Genomic DNA, 18,707 nt, shown 5'->3' on the forward strand with positions numbered 1-18,707 from the left:
TAGTTTCAATAGTAGGCCTACTGCACAGTACCGTTTGGGTTGGCCTGACTGTGAAAGACCAATATGGGATTTATCATTTTAAATTTTAAGTCGAGCCTTTTGGAAAAATTTGGGCAAAATTAAAGTACATCCACTTCTCCAGGCACCACTATACCTCTGACGAAACAAAGCAACTTTTTACTCAAACTGTTTGTATTAAGGGTCGATAGTTCCATCTTGTGGTTGAACGGAGCTACTACACCTATTGCAATCTCTTCAGTTAGGTTAGGTAGTGATAATACAATAACCAGCATGAACAGTACGGTAATATTCCGTTTTTACATCATGGTGTGTCTCAGAACGCTGACATTGAATCACAAATAAACACAAACATAATGACACAGAAAAAGATTACACAAAGCTGAATGTGACATTTAAACCTATTAAAGGCAAACCTGACTAATTTAAAGGGTTTGGAAGTTTAGCTGTATCTGTGAGCTGTTGGCTAGAGCGCACGTGCCAATTTAACGCAACAGTTTTTAATAACAAAACCATCAGTAGAGTTGAAAGTGCGATGGAAACACATTGAACTTTAGGTTTTTATTTGGATACAATTAAACATGAGCAGAAAATTACATTTGGTTTTAGCTAAAATAAATCAAATGGGTTTGTTTTTAATAAGAAAAATACCAGATGTTTATCAGTTTCTTCAGATCTACAATGGGGGTCTAGTTGAAGTTAGTTTCTGGACCAGACCAACACTAGAGAAATGACATTCCCAATAGAGGAGTGGCTGTCAGTGTTGTAGTACTTGAGTCCAGTACTCAGACTGTCAGTGTTGTAGTACTTGAGTCCAGTACTCAGACTGTCAGTGTTGTAGTACTTGAGTCCAGTACTCAGACTGTCAGTGTTGTAGTACTTGAGTCCAGTACTCAGACTTGACTCGTAATCAATTCGCGATTTTCATGACTTGTGACTCGACTCGATCAGTGGTGTCTTAAGTGGTCAGAAATCTTGCTCTTTTGCAAAAATTCAACATACTAGAATACAGATGCCAAATATTACATCTATTTAGCCTAACACATGTGCAACACTAGCTAGGTTTCCATCCAATTGGCGACAGATTTTCATCAAATATTCTAAAATCAGCATAAAGATAATATGCACATTTTCCCACCAGTTGTTGTAGATATAGATTCAGTGCAAAACAAAATGTAGATTTTTTGCCTAGGTTTTAATGTACCTAAATAAAAAACAGTTACTGGCCCAACGCTCTAACCACTAGGCCACCTGCCGCCCCATATGATGATTGCTGATATGATGATTACTATATCAATATTAACACATAAGAGCATTTCCACCAACATTTCTCGCATAATACATTTTACAGACACAAAAAGATCCCCACCTTGTCAAGCATATTTTGTTTGGTTGACATTTGAAAAGCTTACAGCCAAGTTTACTCACACAAAAAGGTTAGATGGAAACTTGGTTAATGTAAATTTTAATTAGATGTAGATGCCCAGCTTGGTAACACAATTATAAGGCCATGGTCTGGCACTGCACTGTGCTTTGCCTTCTGATGTTCCTTCAGGCTTTGTTTCCATTTAAAACAATTCCCACACTGATCACAGCTATACGGTTTCTCTCCTGAGTGTCTTCTCTGGTGTTGCTTTAGATTTCCTTTCTCATTGAAGCTCTTCCCACATTGGGAGCAGTGGAAAGGCTTCTCCTCTTTGTGTACTTTCTGATGTTTCTTTAGGTCTATTACCCAACTGAAGCTTTTTCCACATTGGGAGCAGTGGCAAGGCTTCTCTCCTGAGTGTCTTCTCTGGTGTTGCTTTAGATTTCCTTTCTCATTAAAGCTCTTCCCACATTGGGAGCAGTGGAAAGGCTTCTCCCCTGTGTGTGTTCTCTGATGTTTCTTTAGGTCAGCTTTCTTACTGAAGCTCTTCCCACAGTGGGAACAGTGTTGTGACTTTATTCCTGTGTGGTGTGACTTTAATCCTGTGTGAGTTAGCTGGTGTCTCTTCAGATATGATGACACACTGAAACACTTCCCACACTCTGAGCAGTGGTAAGTCTTCTCTCCACTGTGTATTCTCTGATGACGCTTAAGGATTCCTTCCAATTTAAAACTCTTCCCACAATGATCACAGCTGTATGGCTTCTCTTCTGTGTGCATTACCTGGTGCTTCTTCAGATATGATGACAGACTGAAACCCTTCCCACACTGAGAGCAGTGAAAAGGCTTCTCACTTGTGTGAGTTAGCTGGTGTGGTTTTAAATGTGATAACTGATTGAAACTTTTCCCGCACTCAGAGCAGTGGTAAGTCTTCTCTCCTGTGTGTATTCTCTGGTGTTTATTTCGATTTCCTATATCACTGAAGCTCTTCCCACACTGAGAACAGTGAAAAGGCTTCTCTCCTGTGTGTATTCTCTTGTGAGCCTTTAAGGTGTCTACACGACAGAACCTCTTCCCACACTGAAAGCAGTGGTACGACTTATTTCCCTTGTGATTAAGCTGGTGAGTCTTCAAGCTGCTTGGGGTCTGAAAACTCTTCTCACAATGAGCGCACGGGTACATCTTCTTTATTTTGAGAGTTTGTTGGTGTGATTTGAAGTGAACTGGACAAATAAAACTGCCTCTGCAATCTGAACAGGGGTGGGGCCTACAAGTGTGCCTTTTCAACTCCTCTGGTTCATAGAAACCAGTGAAGCAGTCCATGCTGTTGTGATGTTTCTGTCTTGAGTTCCTCTGCCTGCGTTTATGGTTTCCTGATGCTGTGGTACTGGGATCTCTGTCTGAGCCTGGATGGGAGCTCTCTCCTGTGGGAATATGATAGAATCAGTAAGGAAACATTGAACGGGGCTTTAAGAGTATTTTGATACAAGCAGAAGCACTACAATAGTTCTGGAATCCCCTGTGGCTGCCAAGGCAACAACTTCTCTCCGTACTCCACACCTGAACTTACCTCGGTCACTGATACTATCTACTGCTGCCTCCTCTTCCTCTAGATCTGGAGCAGACACATTCCTGTTCTCATCTTCTTCTTTAGCTGCTCTCTCCTGCTCTTCTTCTTTGACTGTTTGCTCCCCCTGCTCTTCTTCTTTGACTGTTCTCTCATGCTCTTCTTCTTTGACTGTTCTCTCATGCTCTTCTTCTTTGACTGTTTGCTCCCCCTGCTCTTCTTCTTTGACTGCCATCTCTACTTCCTCTTTGACTTCTCTCTCCTCCACCTCCTCTTTGACTTCTCTCTCCTCCACCTCCTCTTTGACTGCTCTCTGATCAACCTCTTTTACTTCTCTCTCCTCCTCAATTCGTCTCTCCTCCCATTCCTCTTTGACAATCACATTAAGTTCCAGTGTTTGACTGCAGTCCTCCAGCTTCACTGAGACCATCTCTGGACCCTGCTGTGAGCTTCTTTGGGCTGGAACACCACAGCCAGAACCCGGGGACTCTGTGGACTTGGGTACAGACATGGAAGGCTAGAGATGGATCCAAAAGAGGAAGCACATGTGAAAGGTGAGTTTCACAAAATACTGGAACAGATTAGCAAATAAAGGAATAGACCATGCTAAATATTCCATGCACTAGGAATTCCTGCTAATAAAATGGAACTAGCTAGCTCACGTTGCTATGGTGATGGCAACGACAGCTAACGTCAGCAATGTGGAGTTATTATTTGGGTTATCTTTAGCTTACAGACCAGCCCTTAATCATGAATCTCTGTTCCAGTACATTACACAGAAGAGTCAATGGACGAAGGTATCTTCTGTAGGAGGGAGATTAAGAGCCCCGACGCTCGGTCTGAACATTAACACACATCGCTTGCGGTATGGTTTTGGAAGTATACAGACCTTATCTTTCATATCGGGGAGAAATAATAATAATTAAAGGTTTTATTTCGATTTTTCAGGGAGTGATGCAACACCCCTTACTTCCCACGGCTATGCCTGTATAAGGTCCTTGGACCTTAAGGAGTACTGTGGTCAAGTGAGCTGACACTTACAAAACACAGTAAAGCCATCGCACTTCAGTGTCCTCCTGAATTGTTGTGCGTGAATACTCAACACTTTACGGTATCGCGTGTTTTCTGGTAGGGAAAGGGTATACCGAGAGCAGCTGCACAACAAGCATTCAACCGAAATGTGTCTTCCGTATTTAACCCAACCCGCCTGAATCAGGGAAGTTTTCAAATACATTGTCCTAGAGAGATTTACACGGTTATCAAAACGTCACGCCTGTGTAAGCCTACACGAATTAGCCCTTAGTTTCAAAAAAAAAAATCCCCAACTGGAACCATTTTCCCTCATACTGTGGTACTCTACAGGGGGAGAAGAAAGCAAGAAAGAGGAGGATGACAAATCAGCACGTGGTATGCGTTGTCATGGTGATTTCAGAAAAACAAACGGTGCAAATAAACATCCGGTTGAAGAAAAAGCTGCTGCAGAAGGCAATATTTTTAATATTTTAACTCTTGCGGTAAATTGCGTCTACGGTGGCGGCATTTACCGTCGTGCTCTCATTGAACACAATGGCATCCGGTGGCCGTGAGTTGTATCATTTGTATTGTGGAATATTGAATACGTGTGCTTCAAACTGTCTGCTTGGAATGATTTGCTGCTATAGTCTATCAGTGCATCCTATTCAGTTTCCCTGCTAGAAAACAAGACATACCGTAAAGTGTTGTGTATTCACGCACCATATTCAGGAGGAGAATGAAGCGACGGTGGGTTGACTGCGTTTTGCGAGTGTCGGCTCACTTGACTGCTAGATAAATTACGAGCAATATAGTTTAAAGTAAACGACTTCTAAAACTTACATTTGATTTGTAATCACTAAATTACTCTTGATTATTGAAAGCAACCTATCTATCGGTCTAGTTAGTCATGCTAACTTACTGGCCAGTGATCCGAGTAGCCAATGGATTTATGTCATCTTAAAAATGAACGATTCACACTTGTCTTAACAAATATGGTGATTCACAACACGGCGTATTGACGATAAGCAAACTTGCTTGATATGGCAGCTAGTTAGATATATAGCTAGTTTCTAATGGCTCGTTAGCAAGCTAGCTAGCTAGCTAGATCATTGAATAGGCTAATTATTGACACGTTGATCGGAGGCACGTGGACAAAAAAATCCGACGACTAAATTATTCTTTCTGTATTTGGAAACGTTCTATAATATGTTAGATAGCTTGATTTTCACCTTGACACTTGATTTTGAATGTTAACAGGTCTTGTTGTTGTAGCCCTCTTTCACCAGAACGAGATATGTGCTGACAACGCGAGAATACGGAGCTGCATTCTCAAGACAGTCATGGCTGCGTTAGATGCTCACATTGCGCAACGCCATTAAATATTTACTGTTGGTCTATTGTTGTGGCTTAGATGAAGTTCCAATTTGATCGTCATTTTATGCAGAAATCCAGGTAATTCCAAAGGGTTCACATACTTTGTCTTGCCACTGTACATACGCTATCTTGTGTATAATGTATCTATACATTCATAGTTTAAGTTAGATATTAGAGAAGTTACATTTCAACTTCTGTAGGTCCTTCTACTACAGAAACAAACCAAAGGAGGCTGGTGGGAGGAGCTATAGGAGAACGGGGCATCGTAATGGCTGGAATGGGCTAAACAGAACAGTATCAAACATATGGAAGCTACATGTTTGACTCGGTTCCATTTAATCAATTTCAGTCATTATAATTGGTCCAAAGGGGGAGGGGGCATCCATTTAAGTTGTATTCTTTATTTCAGCAATAAGGCACGAGGGGGTGTGGTATATGGCCAATATACCACGGCTAAGGGCTGTTCTTAGGTGCAAGGCGGAGTGCCTGGACACATCCCTTAGCTGTGGTATATTGGCCATATATCACAAACCCCAACAGTGTTCTGACGAGGGAGCACATGTTCTATGCAGGGAAATCGCGCCTCATTAGCTCATTGTTATGGGACGTATCTAAATAAATGTAACTGGAAAACACCTTGAACAAATGCGGCTACTTTGCTGTTATTCTGGCTGCACTTTTAGACGTGACTAAATGTCTTAACAACCGAGCCAATATATCCTCCAAACACGGGCTTCTCTGGCATCGTCACTTCACTAACCTGTTGTTGTCGTCTCTTTTCAGAAGCAAAAGAACGTATTCCTGCATGAATTCACAAATTGTATTTTCTTCTTTACCTTGTAAAGAGTTTGCGTGGGCAAATCTAAGATAGTGATTTATTTTAGTTTAATGTTAATATCTAAATCAGATGTAACTTTTGCCAAGTATGAGATTATTATTAGCCTAATGTACACTTAAAGGCATCTCAAATTATATCGGGGCTCAGCTTTTCCCTGTCCTCTGTCTAACATTCAGAACATTCAGGTCCAGAAGATGCGCTCTGTTCATTCTCCAAATTATCATTCTATTGAAGTAATTAAACATGTTACCATAGAATGATCCGATATCACTATATCAGATTCAGTGTTTACTAGTCACATGTACAGGGTTGCAGGTGTGATTGCAGGGTACAGTGAAAATCTTAGGCTTCGAGCTCCAACATACAGGACTAAGTGAAATAAAATCATGAAAATGGTCATAAAAAAACAACAATATATATCAGGGGTGGAATGTCCATATGGGGAGTAGCAGGGGGAGCAGGTAGTTGACTAGTGGTGGCTATTCAGCAGCTTGATGGTCTGAGGTTAGAAACTAGTGGCCAGTCTTTGATGCTCCTGTACTGCCAGCGTCTGTGAGTGATTGAAGCGGGGAGAACAGGACATGGCTTGGGTGGCTGGGGTCCCTGAGGATCTTCTTGGCCTGGTGTTATAGGTGTCCTGTAGAGCAAGCAGTGGGCACCCAGAGGTGCATTCGGCTCCACGTATCCCCCTCTGAATAGCCTTGCGGTCCGCGGCAGTGGAGTGGCCTTACCAGGCCGTGATGCGACCCGACAGTAGGCTCCATATTTCTTCAGCATCCTGAGGTTGAAGAGTCCTTGTCGTGCCTTCTTCATCACCATGTGTGTGGTTACACCGTTTCAGCTTTTGAGATGTGTACGCCCGAAGAATTTGAAGTTGATGACGTCTCCATGGTGGCCCCATTGAGGACGGGGGCGTGTCCAGCCTGGTTCCTCCCGAAGCCCACCAACAGCTCCTTTGTTTTGCCTACGTTGAGGGAGAGGTTGTTTACCTGGCACCACACTGTCAGAGTGCCTACCTCCTCTCTGTAGGCGGTATTGTCATTGTTGGTGATCAGGCTTACTACTGTCATGTCGTCAGAACTTGATGATGGAGTGGGAACTGTGTGAGGTCACGCAGTCGTGGGTATACAGGGAATAAGGGAGGGGACTGAGGACACACAGTCCTGGGTATACAGGAGGGGACTGAGGACACACAGTCCTGGGTATACAGGAGGGGACTGAGGACACACAGTCCTGGGTATACAGGAGGGGACTGAGGACACACAGTCCTGGGTATACAGGAGGGGACAGAGGACACAGTCGTGGGTATACAGGAGGGGACAGAGGACACAGTCGTGGGTATACAGGAGGGGACAGAGGACACAGTCGTGGGTATACAGGAGGGGACTGAGGACACAGTCGTGGGTATACAGGAGGGGACTGAGGACACAGTTGTGGGTATACAGGAGGGGACTGAGGACACAGTCGTGGGTATACAGGGATTACAGGTGGGGACTGAGGATGCACCCTTGTGGGGCCCCCGTGTTGAGGATCAGTGTCGAGGAGGTAATGTTGCCTACCTTCACCACCTGGGGGCAGCCTGTCAGGAAGTCCAGCACCCAGTTGCATAGGGAGGAGTTCAGTCCCAGGGCTGTGAGCTTTGTAATGCGCTTATAGGGCACAATGGTATTGAAGGCCGAGCTGTAGTCGAGATGAACAGCATCCTCACCTATGTATTCCTTTTGTCCAGGTGGGTGAGGGCAGTGTACAGTGCAATGGCGATTGCATCGTCCGTGGATCAGTCAGGGTGGTAGGCAAATTGGAGAGGGTCGAGTTTGTCGGGGAGGGAGGTGATATGGTCTTTGACTAGGCCTCTCAAAGCACTTCATGATGACAGAAGGGAGTGCTACTGGTCGGTAGTCATTCAGTTGAGTTACTTTCACTTTCTTGGGCACAGTGGACATCTGGAAGCAGGTGGGTATAGAGGCGTGAGCCAGGGAGAGATTGAACATGTCAGAGAATACCTTTTCAAAGAACACATATCATACCTTTTTGAATCCAGTTTATTGTTGAGTGCATTCTGGGAAATAAAAATGTAGTCAATTCTTGAATAGCTTTTCTGACTTTGAGGGGGGAAAAGGAGTCATCTTCTGTAGCTGGGAATAATAATTTCCAGGTGTCCTGTAAATTATTTCTAAAGATACATTTTTTCACACCTGGTCTTGCCTGGCCCACATGTCGACATGTTATAAATCAGGGGTTATCACCCTCTTGTCAGTGCATTCGGAAAGTATTCAGGCCCCTTCACTTTTTTTCACATTTTGTTACAATACAGCTGTATTCTAAAATGAATGAAATTGTAGTTCTCATCAATGTGTGTAGATTGATGAGGATTTTTTAAAATCACAATACCCCATAAAAAAAACATAAATATCACATTTACATAAATATTCAGACCCTTTACTCAGTACTTTGTTGAAGCACCTTTGGCAGCGATTACAGCCTCTAGTCTTCTTGGGTATGACGCTACAAGCTTGGTACACCTGTATTTGGAGAGTTTCTCCCATTCTTCTCTGTAGATCCTTTCAAGCTCTGTCAGGGTTGATGGGGAACGTCGCTGCACATCTATTTTCAGGTCTCTCCAGAGATGTTTGATAGGGTTCAAATACGGGCTCTGGCTGGGCCGCTCAAGGACATTCAGAGACTTGTCCCGAAGCCACTCCTGATTTGTCCTGTTGGAAGGTGAACCTTCACCCCAGTCTGAGGTCCTAAGTGCTCTGGAGCAGGTTTTCACCAAGGATCTCTCTGTACTTTGCATCGTTCATCTTTCCCTTGATCCTGACTAGTCTCCCAGTCCCTGTCGCTGAAAAACATCCCCACAGCATGATGCTGCCACCACCATGCTTCACTGTAGGGATGGCCAGAGAATCCTGTTTTCTCATGGTCTGAGAGTCCTTTAGGTGCCTTTAGGCAAACTCCAAGAGAGCTGTCATGTGCCTTTTACTGAGGAGTGGCTTCCGTCTGGCTTCTCTACCATTAAGGCCTGATTGGTGGAATGCTGCAGAGATCGTTGTCCTTCTGGAAGGTTCTCCAATCTCCACAGAGGAACTCTGGTGCTCTGTCAGCGTGACCATCGGGTTCTTGGTCACCTCCCTGACCAAGTCCCTTCTACGCCGATTGCACAGTTTGGCCCAGGCGACCAGCTCTAGGAAGAGTCTTGGTGGTTCCAAACTTCTTCCATGTAAGAATGATGGAGGCCACTGTGTTCTTGCGGACCTTCAATGCTGTAGAAATGTTTTGGTGCCCTTCCCCAGATCGGTGCCTCGACGCAATCCTGTCTCGGAGCTCTATGGACAATTCCTTCGACCTCATGGCTTGGTTTTTGCTCTGACATGCACTGTCAACTATGGGACCTTATATAGACAGGCGTGTGCATTTCCAAATCATGTCCAAACTATTGAATTTACTTCAAGTGAACTCCTCCAATCAAGTTGTAGAAACATCTCAAGAATGATCAATGGAAACAGGATGCACCTGAGCTCAATTGAGTCTCATAGCAAAGGGTTTGAATACGGTATCTGTTTTCTATTTTTAATACATTTGCAAAAATGTTTACTACTTATGTTTATACTGTTTTTCGCTTTGTCATTATGGAGTATTGTATGTAGATTTGAGTATTTTATTTGATCTGTTTTAGAATAAGTCTGTAACGTAACAAAATGTGGACAAAGTCAAGCGGTCTGAATACTTTCTGAATGCGCTGTACAGTGATACGATAAGGTCAATGTCAGACAGACTGTTCCCATTCAGACTCATGCCAAAGCAGCCCCACACAATGATAAACCAACCTATCACACCACCTGGAAGGTGGAGAACCTAGAAATACCATAGAAATAGAATCCATAGAAAAGGGCTTGGAACCATAGAATTAGGAATTGGAACACTAGAATATAATTCACCTTCTTATGATGGTATAAAAGGTCAGCTCATTTTGGTCAACCATGGTTTGCCAGTGCTGTGATAAGATAGTGTAAAACAATGAATTTGATGATTATCTGCAGTTTTTTAGCTAGCTAGCCAGACAGTTTTAGAGGAATAATTCCATAAATGTTTCTAAATAACTACCAATATGCCGACATTCCATTCAAACAACCCAGTCAATCCACAGCCAGACACTGACTGAAATCTGTTGATGATGGAACTTAGACAAGTTGTAAATGAAACAAGTACTGATATTGTATCATATAATTGCATTCACAGCTTTCCTAGAAAAACACAAATTGAGACATTTATGGTCTGTTTACATTTATTTTAGAGGCTATAATAATTTTTTTATAAAATCCATATGAACCGTTGTTATAATTCTATGAACATTTTAATTTATTCAATTGTATAACATAATTTCTGATCTCACATGCCTTAATTGTATGTTCCTGTATAAGTAAAAGCAGGTAATGCATCACCTATGCCTCTGCCATTCATACCAATCATTTTATTTTTTAATTTAACCTTTATTTGACTATGCAAGTCAGTTAAGAACAATTTATTATTTACAATGATGGCCAAACCTTAACCCGGAAAATCTGTGGATGTATTAAACTTCAAAAAGGGACATGCAGCACTGTACAGCCTTATACTGTACAGCTCTTATTGCGGGACTTTGACTGTGGGAATTCACCTCACTATTCAGCCTACAATGTGTATTGAACATTTCTATGGCACTGTACAGCCTTCCCTATGGAGTGTTTTCTATGGCACTGTACAGCCTTCCCTATGGAACATTTGTATGGCACTGTACAGCCTTCCCTATGGAGTGCGCACCCATGAAATGGGGTATCAGCCTACTCCATGACCCCCACAGAACAACTCTGTAGACTGTACATGGCTCTTAGTGCGGGACTACATGCACACATCAATACAATTCATAAAGAAGGATTATCTTACATCTTCATACCATTTTGTTTAGGAAGTAATGGTGATGTGTTGCTCTAATAACATGTGACGTGGTTTGACCGTTTCAGCAGTTCATCACGGATTCCACTGGATGGAAGAAAGCTACTTTTTACTCTGTTTTTATTAAGGGTCGATAGTTTCATCTTGTGGTTGAACGGAGCTACTACACCCACTGTATTCATCCACTTCACTGACCTCTCTTCAATCAGGTCAGTTGGGTGGTGGCAATACAACCAGGCATCCTGAACGATGCCCAAACTTTGCACTAACAAGCAAGAAAAGTAAGGTAATGTAATCAATTTGCACAAATAAAACGTTCCCAAAAGGAGAGTAGCTGTCAGTGTTGTAGTACTCGAGACCAGGGCTCACGATTTTCATGACTCGACTCTGACATGGACTCGGACTCCACCTGTTGTGACTTAGTTGTCAGAAGTCTCTCTCTTTTGCATAATTAAACATATCTATTTAGCCTAACAAATGTGCAACACGAGCTTGGTTTTCATCCAATTGAAGACAGATCTTCATGTGAATATTTTAAAACCCACATCAATAAAATGTTTCCCACCAAACAGACAGATAACAAAACAGTGCATGATGACAGAGAGCACATAAAAGCTACTTTGCCATTTAAGGTTTGATGTAACAAATAAAAATCTTCCTTTAAAACCTGTTGCGTCGAGCCATCCCGGATCAGGGATCGTGAATACAGCCTCAAGCTCATTACCATAACGCAACGTTAACTATTCATGAATATCGCAAATGAAATGAAATAAATATGCTAGCTCTCAAGCTTAGCCTTTTGTTAACAACACTGTCATCTCAGATTTTCAAAATATGCTTCTCAACCATTGCAAAATAAGCATTTGTGTAACAGCTAGCGCTGTTAGCGTAGCATGCTAGCATAGCATTTAGCGTTAGCATCAGCAGGAAACATTTTTACAAAAACCAGAAAATCATTCAAATAAAATCATTACCTTTGAAGAACTTCAGATGTTTTCAATGAGGAGACTCTCAGTTAGATAGCAAATGCTCAGTTTTTCCTGAAAGATGATTTGTTTAGGAGAAATTGCTCCGTTTGGTGCGTCACGTTTGGCTACCAAAAAAAAACGAAAATTCAGTCTACAAAACGTCAAACTTTTTTCCAAATTAACTCCATAATATCGACTGAAACATGGCAAACGTTTTGTAGGACCAATCCTCAAGGTGTTTTTCACATATCTCTTCATGATATATCGTTCGTTGAAAGCCTCCTCTCTCCTCTCAATCACTGGATGACCGCGTGCAGCTTGTAGATTACGCATGAATTTACACAAAGGACACTGGGCGGACCCGTGGTAAATGTAGTCTCTTATGGCCAATCTTCCAATGATATGCCTACAAATGTCACAATGCTGCAGACACCTTGGAGAAACGATAGGAAGGGCAGGCTCATTCCCGGCGCATTCACAGCCATATAAGGAGAAAACAGAGCTTCGAAAATTCTGCCCATTTCCTGGGTAATGTATCATCTTGGTTTCGCCTGTAACATGAGTTCTGTGGCACCCACAGATAATAACTTTGCAGTTCTGGAAACCTTAGAGTGTTTTCTTTCCAAAGCTGCCAATTATATGCATAGTGGAGCATCTTTTCGTGACAAAATATTGCGCTTAAAACGGGCACGTTTTTTTATCCATAAATTAAAAGAGTGCCCCCTATATCCAAGAAGTAAAAAAAAAATGTTTACTCGCCTAAAAAGGTTCGATGGTAATCTGGTTAGTGTCAATATTAATTATATATGTAGATGCCCAGCTTGGCAACACAATTATAAGGCCATGGTCTGGCACTGCACTGTGCTTTGCCTTCTGATGTTCCTTCAGGCTTTGTTTCCATTTAAAGCTAATTCCACACTGATCACAGCTGTACGGTTTCTCTCCTGAGTGTTTTCTCTGGTGTTGCTTTAGATTTCCTTTCTCATTGAAGCTCTTCCCACATTGGGAGCAGTGGAAAGGCTTCTCTCTGTGTACTCTCTGATGTTTCTTTAGGTCTCTTACCCAACTGAAGCTCTTTCCACAGTGAGAGCAGCGGTGAGGCTTCTTTCCTGTGTGCGTTAGCTGGTGCCCCTTCAAAAGTGATGACTGACTGAAATCCTTCCCACACTGGGAGCAGTTGAAAGGTTTTTCTCCTGTGTGAGTTAGCTGGTGTCTCTTTAGGACTCCTGTTTGACTGAATCTCTTCCCACACTGATCACAGCTGTATGGCTTTTCCCCTGTATGTATTTTCTGATGTTCCTTTAGATTTCCTCCCTTACTGAAGATCTTTCCACACTCAGAGCAGTGGAAAGTCTTATCTCTTGTGTGTATTCTTTGGTGTTTATTTTGACTTTCTTCATCACCGAAGCTCTTCCCACAATGGGAGCAGTGAAAAGGCTTCGCCCCTGTGTGTATTTTCTGGTGTCGCTTCAAATTGAATGACGAACCAAATGTCTTCCCACACTGGGAGCAGTGGAAAGGCTTCTCCCTTGTGTGTATTCTCTGGTGAGACTTTAATGCGTCTACACGACAGAACCTCTTACTACACTGGGAGCAGTGGTACGACCTCTTTCCTGTGTGAGTAATCTGGTGCATCTTCAAGCTGCTTGGTGTCTGAAATCTCTTCCCACATTGACCACACGGGTTCATCTTCTTTCTTTTGAGAGTCTGTTGGTGTGATTTGAGGTGAATCGGACAAATTAAACTGCCACTGCAATCAGAACAGGGTCGGGGCCTACAAGTGTGTCTTCTCAACTCCTCTGGATCATAGAAGCTAGTGAAGCAGTCCATGCAGTGATGATGTTTCTGTCTTGAGTTCCTCTGTCTGTGTTGTTTATGGTTTCCTGATGCTGTGGAACTGGGCTCACTGTCTGAACCTGGGTTGTAGCTCTCTCCTTTGGGAATATGGACAGATATATATGGGGTTAGAAAAAAGGGAACATTGAAAGGAGCTTTAAAAAACTTTTGATGCAAGCAGAAGCCCTACAATGGTTTGGGAATCTCCTGGAGCCACCAAGTCACCAACTTCTCTCCATACTCCACACCTGATCTTACCTGGGTCACTGATACTATCTACTGCTGCCTCCTCTTCCCTTAGATCTGGAGCAGACACTTCACTGTTCTCCTCCTCTTCCCTTAGATCTGGAGCAGACACTTCATTGTTCTCCTCTTCCCTTAGATCTGGAGCAGACACTTCATTGTTCTCCTCCTCTTCCCTTAGATCTGGAGCAGACACTTCACTGTTCTCCTCCTCTTCTTCTTTGACTGCCATCTCTACTTCCTCTTTGACTTCTCTCTTCTCCATTTCCTCTTTAACTGCTCTCTGATCCACCTCTTTTACTTCTCTCTCCTCCTCGATTCCTCTCTCCTCCCATTCCTCTTTAACAATTACATTGAGTTCCAGTGGTTGACTGCAGTCTTCCAGCTTCAGTGAGACCATCTCTGGACCCCACTGTGAGGTTCTCTGGGCTGGAACACCACAGCCAGAACCTGGGGACTCTGTGGACTTCTGTTCAGACATGGACGGCTAGAGATGGATCCAAAAGAGGAAATACATTTAAGGTGAGTTTCACTAAATACTGGAGCAGCTTCGCTAGTAAAATGATAGCTAGACCATGCAAAATATTCCATGCACTAGGAATACCTGCTAATAAATTCAATGTGCTGGCTCACGTTGCTGTGGCGATGGGAACAATACGGTGTCAAGTCCGATTCAAAAGTCAACGCTCACAAGATGGCTCGCGTGAGCAAACACTGAGTGGATGGATGGGATTCAGAGATAGATGGGAGGGGTTTATGGTAGCTGAAGGGTGGTATTAAAAACAAACAAAAGATAACTATTGTAAAATACATTGTGTCCATAGAATGTATATAGTATGTATAAGCTGGAAGTAGAAGCCTAAGTGTTGTTGTCCTTTAGTTTACTTCAATTAGCGGAGGGGTGGTAGGGTTGATAATGAAGGTAAATATATTTACAAATATATACAGTACCAGTCAAAAGTTTGGACACACCGACACCTTCCAGGATTTGTCTTTATTTGGACTATTTTCTACATTGTAGAATAATAATTAAGACATCAAAACTATGAAATAACACATATGCAATCATGTAGTAACAAAAAAAAAGTGTTAACAAATCAAAATATATTTTAGATTCTACAAAGTAGCCACCCTTTTCCTTGATGACAGCTTTACACACTCTTGGCATTCTCTCAAGTAGCAACACCTGGAACAGTCTTGAAGGAATTCCCACATATGTTGAGCACTTGTGGGCTGTTTTTCCCTTCACTCTGCGGTCCAACTCATCCCAAACCATCTCAATTAGGTTGAGGTCAGGGATTGTGGAGGCCAGGTCATTTGATGCAGCACTTATCACTTTCCTTCTTGGTCAAATAGCCCTTACACAGCCTGGAGGTGTGTTGGGTCATTGTCCCACTAAGCGCAAACCAGATGGGTTTGCATATCGCCGCAGACTGCTCTGGTAGCCATGCTGGCTAAATGTGGCTTCTAAATTAATCACGGACAGTGTCACCAGCAAATCACCATCACACCTGCTCCTCCATGCTTCACGGTGGGAACCACACATGCAGAGATCATCCGTTAACCGATGTTGTAAAAGTGTTACGTGGTCGCTGCCCATATCATTGCATAGTACAGAAAATACATGAGAGGTCAGGGGCCTTGCTTTAACAAAGTTAACCATTTTCAATGCAGTGTCCAAAACGGCTTTCAAGCCGGCAGGCATTCCCTTGGCAGCAAGAGCCTCTTGGTGGATGCTGCAGTGTCCCCAAGTGCATCGGGAGCAACTGCTTGCACGCCCGTTACCACTCCACTATGTCTCCTTGTCATGGCTTTGCACCATCAGTACAGATCCCAACACGAGCAGCAGCTACGTTTGGCTACATACAGACCATTAGTGGAATTCCCGCGAGAGAGTAACGGTTAATGTGATTGGATGTAAATTATTGACTAGGCTTCCTGTATTTGACATTGTGTTTGTTATTTCACTGAACACTATACGGTTACATTTTATTTTTGGCAGTGAAACGAGGCTACTCAGGTGAGGAAAAAACCTAATCCAAATGTGTCTCCCTGTTGGAAGATATAAAATTGACTATTTGGCATACCCCAACAGCATTTTGTTATTTATTTACCTTTATTTAACTTGGCAAGTCAGTTAAGAACAAATTCTTATTACAATGACGGCCTACCGGGAAAACAGTGGGTTAAACTGCCTTATTCAAGGGCAGAACAACATTTTTACCTTGTCAGCTCGGGGATTCGATCTATCAACCTTTCGGCTACTAACCCATCGCTCTATCCACGAGGCTACCTGCCTCTAACCATGAGGCTACCTGCCTCTAACCACGAGGATACCTGCCTCTAACCACGAGGATACCTGCCTCTAACCACGAGGATACCTGCCTCTAACCACGAGGATACCTGCCTCTAACCACGAGGATACCTGCCTCTAACCACGAGGATACCTCAGTTTGGGAATACCTGCTCTAACACCAACTCGAGCCGCCTACACGCCCGACCCCCACCAAGTCTAGTCAATAACTAAATCTCTCCCAACACAACTCCATGTTTTGTTTTATGTATCAAGGGAAAAGGTTTGGAAAACAAAAGATGAATGAACACACAGAAACAAGTACAACCTCCATATATTAATCCCATAGGCCTAATGGTACTGTAGAGCTCGTTTTACTTGCACACAATATAGCTGGGTCTCCCCCGTCCTGCGGCCCACCACCCTGCCCCTAGGGGTCCATCATCCTGCCTCTAGGAGTCCACACCTGCCCCTAGGAGTCATCATCCTGCCCCTAGGAGTCCACCACCCTGCCCCTAGGGTCCATCATCCTGCCCTAGGGGTCCATCATCCTGCCCCTAGGGGTCCATCATCCTGCCCCTAGGAGTCCACCACCCTGCCCCTAGGAGTCCACCACCCCTGCCCCTAGGGGTCCACCGCCCTGCCCCTAGGATTCCACCCGCCCTGCCCCTAGGGGTCCACGGCCCTGTAGTGTCACAACCCAACACAACCCCACTCAGTTTTAGGATCCTCTACTACACCCCCTCCTTAACCTTAGGTACAATGCTCTCATTTAAACCAGAGACTGTACAGAAAATGAAATCACCTGGCTTTGCTTCGTGGTTAATTAGCTTCCTGGCAAGCTGACAAACTAGCTTGCCTCATCATTAGCCTGTTTAATAAGAGAAGACCAAATAATTAAACAATGATTTCAATGTTGAAATTGGGAGATTAGCTAGCTGTTTCTCTACTGAAAAACAATCATACTGACCTCATATCGTCACTTTTCACCTTCCCATTTCCTCTTTATTGTAAAAAAAAAATCTGGATGGAGGGCAGTCAAGCCGTAATTGATCCAAAAACATTACCTTATTGTGTTCCAGTAAACTACTACAGGCTCCGTTGAAAATTATAGTAAGCAGTTGGAAGCGCAAACTGGACAACCGTTAAATTGAATTAAAACATTTGGTGTGAGGAAGAAAGGACGTCCATGTGGGGAGGTGGGTTATTTGTGAGAGTTCAGTAATTTCTGACTCTTCATGTCGTAAGTATTTCTTCAGATGAACACCTCTGCTCTGGAATGAATTTACTGCCTGCAGAAACGCAGTTGTGCTCGCTCGAAGTCTCACACTGGCAAGATCTCAAGTTTAATTTGTGCTTGCAGGACCACGGTTATTCTCTGTTGACTCAAGTGTTTGCTCATGAAATGATGTTTCAACGCCTGTTCGACTTTTGAAACGGATTTGACGCCAAACAACTATAGTCATGTGGAGCTATTATTGGTTTAGCTTAATGACCAGCCCTTGATCACGACTCTCAGTTCATTTACACAGAAGAGTTATAGCTTTAGCTTACTGACGCATTTTACTCTCACCTTTCTCACTAGCAAGGGACGATATCTAGTTAGATATCTAGCTACATTACGATGAATATAGTTTACAGTAAACGAGATCTAAAACGGACATTTGATTTTTAATCAGTAAAAGACTAATGATTTGATTATTACTGAAATGAAGTTAGCTAGCTAGCCTCCTTGGCTACCTAACAAACGGCCTAGCTAGCCATGCTACATTACTAGCTAGTGATCAGGGTTGCCAATGGATTTGTCATCTTAAAGATGAACACTTCATATATTTGACATTACTGTCTTGATAACTAATATGATAATTCACAACACACACAGCGTCTTGAAGATAAACAAACGTGCTTGCTATGTCAGCTAGTTAGCGTCTAATGGCTAGTTAGCAAGCTAATTGTTGACACAATATTCATTGGGTGGACAAATAATCACAATACTAAGTGATGCTTTCTGTATTGGAAACATTCTATAACTTGTTAGAAAGATTGATTTTACCTTGACACTTGATTTTGAAAGTTGACAGCTCTTGTTGGTGTCGCTAAGTTAGCTAGAGACCCTTTTACGGCAATGTGAACTCAGCGACATTAACCACGATCATACGGGCTACATTTAAAAAATAAAAGTCCTCCTGGAAAAATCTTACATGACTATTACGGGACTTTCCTCTGATTTTTTAAAATCACAAGAATTATAGTTTAAA

General features: G+C 42.9%; 1 protein-coding gene across 3 annotated transcripts; it reads right to left on the reverse strand.

Annotated features, from left to right (window-relative positions):
• Window positions 1-564: 564 nt before the first annotated feature.
• Window positions 565-18,592, reverse strand: LOC109876114 (oocyte zinc finger protein XlCOF6-like). Of its 3 annotated transcripts, none has more exons than XM_031818198.1 (3): window positions 18,503-18,592; window positions 2,955-3,468; window positions 565-2,808 (listed from the first exon to the last, which is right to left on the reverse strand). In XM_031818198.1, exons 2-3 carry the CDS (start codon window positions 3,460-3,462, stop codon window positions 1,484-1,486), a joined length of 1,833 nt encoding a protein of 610 aa, XP_031674058.1. In that variant the 5' UTR covers window positions 3,463-3,468; window positions 18,503-18,592; the 3' UTR covers window positions 565-1,483. The 3 variants fall into 3 exon arrangements, with proteins under 3 accessions (XP_031674058.1, XP_031674057.1, XP_031674059.1); XM_031818197.1 differs by lacking the exon at window positions 18,503-18,592 and adding an exon at window positions 5,195-5,748; XM_031818199.1 differs by lacking the exons at window positions 565-2,808; window positions 2,955-3,468 and adding exons at window positions 12,750-14,011; window positions 14,172-14,643 and having other exon boundaries at window positions 18,503-18,588.
• Between the last annotated feature and the right edge of the window lie 115 nt (window positions 18,593-18,707).

This window comes from Oncorhynchus kisutch, unplaced genomic scaffold (assembly GCF_002021735.2).
Source record: "Oncorhynchus kisutch isolate 150728-3 unplaced genomic scaffold, Okis_V2 scaffold1285, whole genome shotgun sequence".
NCBI classification, from domain to species: domain Eukaryota; kingdom Metazoa; phylum Chordata; class Actinopteri; order Salmoniformes; family Salmonidae; genus Oncorhynchus; species Oncorhynchus kisutch.

Bases quoted from the DNA above. Each gene is read 5' to 3' on its own strand.
- LOC109876114 (XM_031818198.1), bottom strand. From the start codon at position 3,462: ATGTCTGTACCCAAGTCCACAGAGTCCCCGGGTTCTGGCTGTGGTGTT. The intron at 2,809-2,954 runs GTAAGTTCAGGT...ATATTCCCACAG, and splicing joins AGATAGTATCAGTGACCGAG to GAGAGAGCTCCCATCCAGGC.